The sequence below is a fragment of the Chionomys nivalis genome, chromosome 23 (assembly GCF_950005125.1).
Source record: "Chionomys nivalis chromosome 23, mChiNiv1.1, whole genome shotgun sequence".
Classification (NCBI taxonomy): Eukaryota; Metazoa; Chordata; class Mammalia; order Rodentia; family Cricetidae; genus Chionomys; species Chionomys nivalis.
The window spans coordinates 8,727,782-8,735,880 of record NC_080108.1 but is presented as its reverse complement, the minus strand read 5'-3'; the positions used below and the strand labels follow the sequence as shown (position 1 = coordinate 8,735,880).

Below are 8,099 nucleotides of genomic sequence, written 5' to 3'. Positions count from 1 at the left end.
AATATATATAACACTAACCAAAATAAGGCCAAATGTCTCTATTAAAAATCACAAAAATATGTGTAAAACTTGAAATGCTTCTTTAAATTTCATAGGAAAAACTTTTTCTTTCTAGGCTTATACAATTTACATTATAATTTTCCTACAGATCTGCTATCAAACTATTTTCTATATAAAATGTACATAATTTGGGGTGAGAAAAATGGACAAGCAGTTTAAAGCACATATATCAAGTCTGATGAACCTGATAACCTGAATTTGCTGTGTTTGTTCCCTAACATTTGTTCTCTCACTTCCATATTCAACCTGTGGCACCCACACTTCCCTGTCACCACACGGAAAATAAGGAAATATTGAAACATTAAATGTATAGGCTTACTTACTCAATGTGTTTTTACTATGTATGATCCTAGGGGCAGTTTACAAAATATTTTAGACATATTTTCTCTGTTTGAAAGAACTAAATATATCTGTGTGAGTATGTGGATTTATGCTTCTGTGTATATGTGTGCTTTGTGGGTAGCCATCATTTTAACCTCACCGCCATCTTTGGTAAGGGCACCCACGTGTGCTAGTCTGCCATCTTTGTTAAGGGTAATAATGCGTGTTAATCTGCCATCTTTGGTAAGGTTAACCATGTATGCTAGTATTCTTTGACTTATTAAAATATTCTTTTTAATCTTCTTGCATCTACTAGCATTGATAAAAGTAAAGATAAACTGTAACTAATTGGATAAAAAACACACCTTAGCTTATATGCCCAGTTTAACAGGTAATGGTACCTATTTCTCAAGCGCCTTTACAGATCTGAAAATATGGCATTTTAACAAAAAAAAAAAAAAACACAGAGACATGTCAGCTTTTGCAGCACCCATTGGCTCCTCCAAGAAGACCTTCTGCTTCCAGGCCTTACCTTTGGGTTTGGCATAGCTAACCACACAGCAAAAAGTGGCCTTTCACCTCTTCAGCTTTCTGGATGCTTTCTGGGGAATTGATCTACTCATCCTGCCAAGACAGGTAGATTAAATCTTCCCCCACAGGAAAAAAAAAATATTTGAGCCTCTTGTACTCAACAGCTAATGGCAAGCCCTGCTTCTAAGACTACTGTTCTCCAAGGACTAGGAGAGACTTTAGGATTGCCTGCGTAGCTAAAAAACTGTCTCATCTTTGCTCGTTTATCCCTCCCAGATCTGTCTAATGGCATTTGACAATCTAGATACTGTTAACTTATTACTTCATCCCTGACATTTAATAAAGTTTCCTGTTAAAATACAGACAGGTTGCCTAACAGGTTTCAGGTGTATCAGAAAAATCCAAGGTTCCCAATTACTTTAATTGGCTTAACCTAAAGCAATAGCCTTTTGCTGTAACACCAAGATGTAAATCTGTTTCAGTTCTCTTACAGTTTCCTGAAAAGTTCTACCGCTGTATCAAAATCAGTTCTGGTAAAATAAGTAAATAAGTAAGTAAGTAAATAAATAAATAAATAAATCTAACAGTCTCCAGAGCCTTTTGCTAACTTCAGCCAGTTTCAAGCATATTTCACAGACCTGGACCAAGGCCAACTCACAAAGTACTCTCCGGATAACACCAACACCTGCAACAGCTCCTGGGACTTCACCATTGATACCAACTCTTTGAAATGAAGGACACCTACAAACTAAAATCTGGTTGTATCTAATACACCCGAGCCTTACCTGTCCAACCAGGACACTACCCTGTTCCATTCTTTCTGGCAGTTAATGCATAGGACCAGTAATAAGACTGTTTTCTCCTAGCCACCTGCCTTCTCTCCTCCCTCAAAAAGCAACTGCTTGAGGACTCCAGGATGACAGCATACCAGATTCTGCCCCAGCCACACCTCTCTCTGAGCATGAGCACACCAACTCTCAGCTCTCCCCTCTCCCACATTACCCCATGCTCACAGGAAGCAGCCAGACTTGCACCAATGCCCCTTTATCCAAAGAGAGCCTAAAAGGTGTCATAAATATACCTCAGCTCCTTGTCACACACTTATATCCAAAGAGTTTGGGACGCGATATTGAGTTGGAAGTGTCACCCCAGCCTGGCAAGTACTGACCCCTCCCGGGGAGGATCAGGACCACTCCACAGGGTATTTAGAGTCAAACCAGAACAAGGAACACATGGTTTGGGGGTTTACGTGTGCTCTCCCTCTGTCTTCCCCCTGCCATGCTCCTGGCCACCCGAGAGTCTGTTATTTAATAAGCTCAGGGATTTAATTTGGTTTAATCTGATCTAATTAGATTCCTTTGTGCTGACAGAGAGGCTCTGTTAGAAAATATTCCTAACAACCACAATAAGATAAATGGGGGCTAAACATCTGAGGGTAAAAGTTAATGGTTAATAAACCTACTCACAACAGGTTTCATCTTTCCACGTTTATTTATTCCTTCTCTTTCAATCCTTATTCTTCCTTATTTTCATTTCTTCTCTCTCATTCTACCTTGTTCTTCATTGTTCTATCTATTCCAAATGTTTCCCAGCCATATATTTTCTTAAAACCAGCAATTCTCCAGTCCTAGCAGGTTCAAGGCCTGGAATCCTTTTGCCCTATAAAAATCAGGTAAGAGTGAGTTTTCACACACACAGATATGTGACTGTCAACTCCAATGTGGGAATGACTAGTGCATTTATAGTAAACTCCTAATGAAGAAAGTTTGTAAAGAAATGAATTAAATCATCAGAGAATTCTAGAGGGGTAAGATACTGTGCTACACCACATATTTAGGTGGTGAGAAAAAGCTAAAGGGTTTATTTTCAATAAAATTATGAATAGAGAATGAACTGTTTAAACCAGCATGAGACTCCTTTTCTCCCAGTATGCTTAGAATTGGTTAACAATGCAGCCTACATAAATAGTCAAGGAGAAGCCATGGTTCTTAATCAAATAGCACATACACCAGATGCTGCAATTTCTATGGGCCTAGGTCTGGAGTTTTCCTTTAGAAATATAAAAGGGACCTAGACCTCTAAATTATCAGCTCTTGGTTATGCTGTTATCAGTTGTTCTGACCATGGGTGTTGTGGGTCTTTCCTGGGTTGCAGTTAATTATCTCTTCTGCTGTCCTTGAAAGTATAACACAGGCTGTAAATTTCCTGAACTAAAATCATCAGTAAACTGAGGTGAAAGTGAGCATAAGGAGTTAATTATCTTTTAAGTGGGGTAAAACCAGAGCAGTAGCTTGGGCAGGTAGCAATTCTAAGTCCTTGGGGATCATTTAAGAGATCATCTTAAATGAAATGCTTTTTCCTAAATCCTAAGCACTGACCAAATGCCAGTTGAGTATGCTAAATGCAGGAAGGTAGACGTCTGTATTTACCTATGAGAGAGTGATGAAGGCAGGCAGTATGAAACTGTTTTCACATGTAACTAGGGGAAATAGTTCTGAACTGTGGGAATTGATTCCCAAATATGCAACCAGAAAGGAAGCTAGCTACAACTAAAGTCTAGAGCAAAGGACAGCCACTTTATTCACAAAGCATTAATGCCGAAATTTCCTTGAGTCTTGGTTTAACCCTTACCAAGGGCCCCTGGCTCTAATAAGTCTCTCGTGAAAAGATGGCTGAGCAATTACTGTATAATGTCACAATTTGTAGCATTTACTATCACCTTTGTGCCATCTATTCAGTACTACAAAGTACCAGAGCAAAGTCTTCATTTATTTCTCTAAACAGTCCTAGACTAGTGGAGAACTGCAGTCAGGTGACTCCCTGATGACACCAATCTCTTGTGAAGATATAAGAATTAATTGGGAAAAATATTCTATCTTCCAGAAGATAAAACTTACATATAAACACCTTGCAAAGCAAATAAAGATTGTTTATCCTACCAACATGTTTAACCCCTTTAGATTACACATGAATTACTTCTGTAAGCAGAGTCAACTATAATTACATAGAGAGTATTGAGACTCTTTGTGATCAGACTGATACAATCAACACGACCACAGTCTGACTTGGTGGTTCTTATTGCTCTTTTCCAGTTCTATCTTGGAGTTGTCAATACTTTTGAAGACAAGGATATCCAATATTCACGTATGGAGTTTGGTCCTGCCTCAACATGATAAGTCATGCTTTGTTGACTACCATGCCAGGCCTTACCTCTTCTGAATGGAGATGGGGGAAGAGTGAATGGGGCATAGAAGGGAGGTGGGGAAAGGGAATGAGGGGAGATGTGGTTGGTATGTAAAATAAATCAAAAAGTAACATAGGTGCACAGAAAATAATGAAACTTTCAGAAATTCTCACCTAAAATAATAGATATCGAGGGGAGTAACATGCTAACTAACAAGATTTAGCTATTCCTCACAGTGTTTATGAACAATAAAATCAATAATAATTCTTAAATATTTATAGTAATTTGTCAGTTAAAAAATAAAATGGTCTCTGTAGAGAGGGCTCAAAGGTTAAGAGTACCTTGCTCTTCCAAAAGACCCAAGCCCAATTCGACCACACAATTGATGATTACAACTATCTGAAACTCTCATTACTGGGCATACAGTGCCCTCCCTCTGGCCACCATGGACTATGGACACTGCACACATGTGGTGCACAGACATATGGAGACAAAATTCCAGAGTCCAACTCCAGTTGGGTTCTTTTGACACAGGACTGTTTAGCGAAGTTGGCAAAGAATGAAGAGTCTGACCACCGGTTGTCTTTCAAACTGAAAGCTCCAACTAACTCAAGCCATCTTTATTTATACAACTTCTAATGCATTCAAGCATAAGCAGTTTCAAATCATTTCTCTTTAAACATTTTACAAGAATCATTGACAATTATTCACTTTAGTTCTTCCTCTTTTCCCACTCCTTTGACATCATTGACCTTTACTCCAATCATTGTAATGCAAGCCAAATGTTTATATTTAGCTAGGCACATCTTACTCATACTGTACCTAGCAAGCAGCAAATATGTGTTTACACAGTAAGAGATTTAAGCCCTATGATTATTTCTTAACAATATTGAATAATCTGAGAATATTATGATGTGTAGGATATTATTTTCAGGTGTATACCAGCTTCTAAGTTACCTGTGTGTCACCTTTATTAAGTGGATTTCAGTTATGATACTATAATTTATGAGTTCTAAAAATAGTAACAATCATTATGTAACTCTTTAAAGGTTGGGACTAAAGTTCTTCTATTCTTTATGGAAAACTCTGAATGTTTCTTTTTCTTTTAAGGGAACTAGGATTTTTAGATTCCTTTATTGATATTTTGACACTGGAAAAATATCTGAGTATTTATATCCTGGCAGCAGAGATATGTCTGACTTTTTATGTCTTAAATCTTTATATTATATGTTCCTAAATGTTTAAAATGTCATCTTTTAAGAGAACATTTTCCAAGTTCTTAAGTTCTTTGGAGTAAATTTATCTCTTTTTGTAACTTAATAAGCAATAATCATTAGCCTTAGTGAGTTCCTTCTGCTTAATCAGGATGACTGCAAAGGCAGCCAGGGGCAATGGGAGAAACCAGTTTCTGTAGATTAGAGAAATTTAATTTTTTCTGTAGGGGCTTCTGGTCCCAGTCAACTCAGGCACAATCATGACTAACAAAGTAAAACTAAGAGTTATCATTAGAATAAAAATGGGGACAGTTACAGAGGCCTGAAGCCAGTGAGTTACCTAGAATTAGTGCAGGAGTCTGCAGCATTGTTTCCATAGGTTTATGCCAAATGGATGGGACTCTCCAAAACAACTTGCATTCTAACAAGCTCCAATTTGAAAACATTTATGTGCCTTTCTCATGGGTGAAAGCATGGATTCTACCAACAAAACACCCACATGCATAAAAATAAAAAATATTTAAATAAAATTAATGGTGGAAGAAATGTTTCAAAGTTAAAAGCACTTTCTGCTCTTGCAGAGGACTAAAATTTTGACTCTGACATCCACATGGCTACTCACTACTATCTATAACTCCAGTTCCAGAAATCCAACACCCTCATATGGATACTGTGAGCAACAAGTACAGGAAAACACACAGGAATATCAAGTACAATAGCGCACATACACATGTGCAGGCAAGGACTTCATGGTCATGAATAACAGTCTTTTTAAAATAATAAAACATAATAAGAAAAAGATCTGCAGCTACATGATAGATATAAAATTGGAAAAAATAGAAAATAAAGATACATTAAAAGTAATTATAGGCATGAATATAATAGAGATTTTGATACAGAAAAGACAACAATATATACAAAGCACTTCTGATAGCATATATAACCTATTCAGTCTCAGATACTTTTATTTTCCAATTATTAATTTTATTTCAAGTAGATATAGAGATGTGCATAATAATATCTGATTTTATATCAAGTTTGTGTTTAACTCCATTCTGTGAATGCATTGTTTTATTATTTTCCTATTTGTTTCTATAAATTCATTCTAAAGAGAGTGTGAGAAATTTCTATCATACTTTCTGTGAATATATCTGAAGATGTAAAACTTTTCTGAGTGCTCCTTTGACTTCTGTGTTTCTCAGGCTGTAGATAATGGGGTTTAACATGGGGGTTATGACCCCATACAGCATAGAGATGAGTCTGTCTCTGGCAGGAGAGTGTTGACTGGAGAACGGGCGGATATAGGTAAATATTGCTGTGCCATAGAACAAGAAGACGACAAGAAGATGAGAAGCACAGGTGGAGAAGGCTTTGCACTTCCCTTCTACTGATTGGATCTTTAGGATGGTGGACACGATGTATATGTAGGAGACCAAGGTGATCAGAAAAGCACCAACCCCAAAAATACCTCCTACCACTAAAACAAGCATTTCTGCTATGTAGGTGGATGAGCAAGACAGAGCCACCACAGGTGGGATATCACAGTAGTACTGGTTAACTCGATTGGACTTGCAGAAAGTCAGGTTAAAGGTGGACATTGTGTGAATGAAGGAGTTGAGAAACCCAGCTGCCCAGGTCCCCACCAACATCTGCACACAGCGAACCTTGGTCATGATGAGGGAATAACGCAGAGGGAAGCATATGGCCACATACCGGTCATAAGCCATCACAGCCAGCAAGAAAACTTCAGTCCCAACTAGGGCCACTAGGAAATAGAGTTGCAAAGCACACCCAATAAAGGAAATGCTGTGATCTTCAGTCAAGAGATTCTTGAGCATTTTGGGGACAGTGGCTGATGGGCAAAATATGTCTAGCACGGACAGATTGGCCAACAGGTAATACATGGGAGTGTGAAGCTTTTTCCCAGTCACTATGGCCAAGAGGATGACCCCGTTTCCCAGCAAAGTCATCTGATAGATGATGACAAAGGCCACAAAGAGGGGATAACGCACCTCAGGGAGGTCAGAGAGCCCTATGAGGATGAACTGAGTCACTGTGGTAAGATTGTAGGCTTCCATCTTCTCTGTCCACAATGATGTTTCTAAGGGAAATGAAAGCAAAGAATAAATATTCGAGTGATAAATCATTGATCCTGGGGCTGAGAAAATGGGAACAGAGCAGAATGTGGTGGAAGAAGAATTGCCTTACCTCTATCATGTTTACTATTCTCTCATCATGGTAGATGTTTTTGGGGTTGTTTTACCAGTATATCATTGAGTACTTTTGCATCTATGTTCATATGGGAAATTGGTCTGTAATTCTTTATTTTGTTGAGTCTTTATATGGTTTTAGTAATACAGTAACTGTGGCCTCATAAAATGAATTTGTCAGTGTTTCTTCTGGGCTTTTTGTGGAATAATTTGAGGAGTGTTGGCATTTACATTAACTAGTCTTTGAAATTCTGGTAGAATTGTGTGCTAAAAGCATCTGATCATTGACATTTTGGGGGTAGAGATTAGAAAATTCTTCTAATTCAGTAGGAGTTATGGATACACTTAAATTGTTTATCTCATCTTGATTTAACTTTGGTAAATGGTACCTAGCAAGAAAATTATTCATTTCTTTTACCTTTTTAAGTTTGGTGTAGTAAAATATATTCTTATGATTTGTAAAGCATGTCTTATGATTCTCTGGGTTTCCTTAGTGGCTGTTGTTTTGTGAATTTTCCTTTTAGAAGTTCTAGAACTTCTGGGTATCCATATTTCTTCTGAATATAATAAAAATCCCCC

General features: G+C 37.7%; 1 protein-coding gene across 1 annotated transcript; it reads right to left on the bottom strand.

Annotated features, from left to right (window-relative positions):
- Positions 1 to 6,440: 6,440 nt before the first annotated feature.
- LOC130865537 (olfactory receptor 5V1-like) lies at positions 6,441 to 7,388 on the bottom strand. The gene has a single exon (XM_057756643.1). The coding sequence runs from the start codon at positions 7,386 to 7,388 to the stop codon at positions 6,441 to 6,443; it is 948 nt and encodes a 315-aa protein (XP_057612626.1).
- Positions 7,389 to 8,099: the final 711 nt, after the last annotated feature.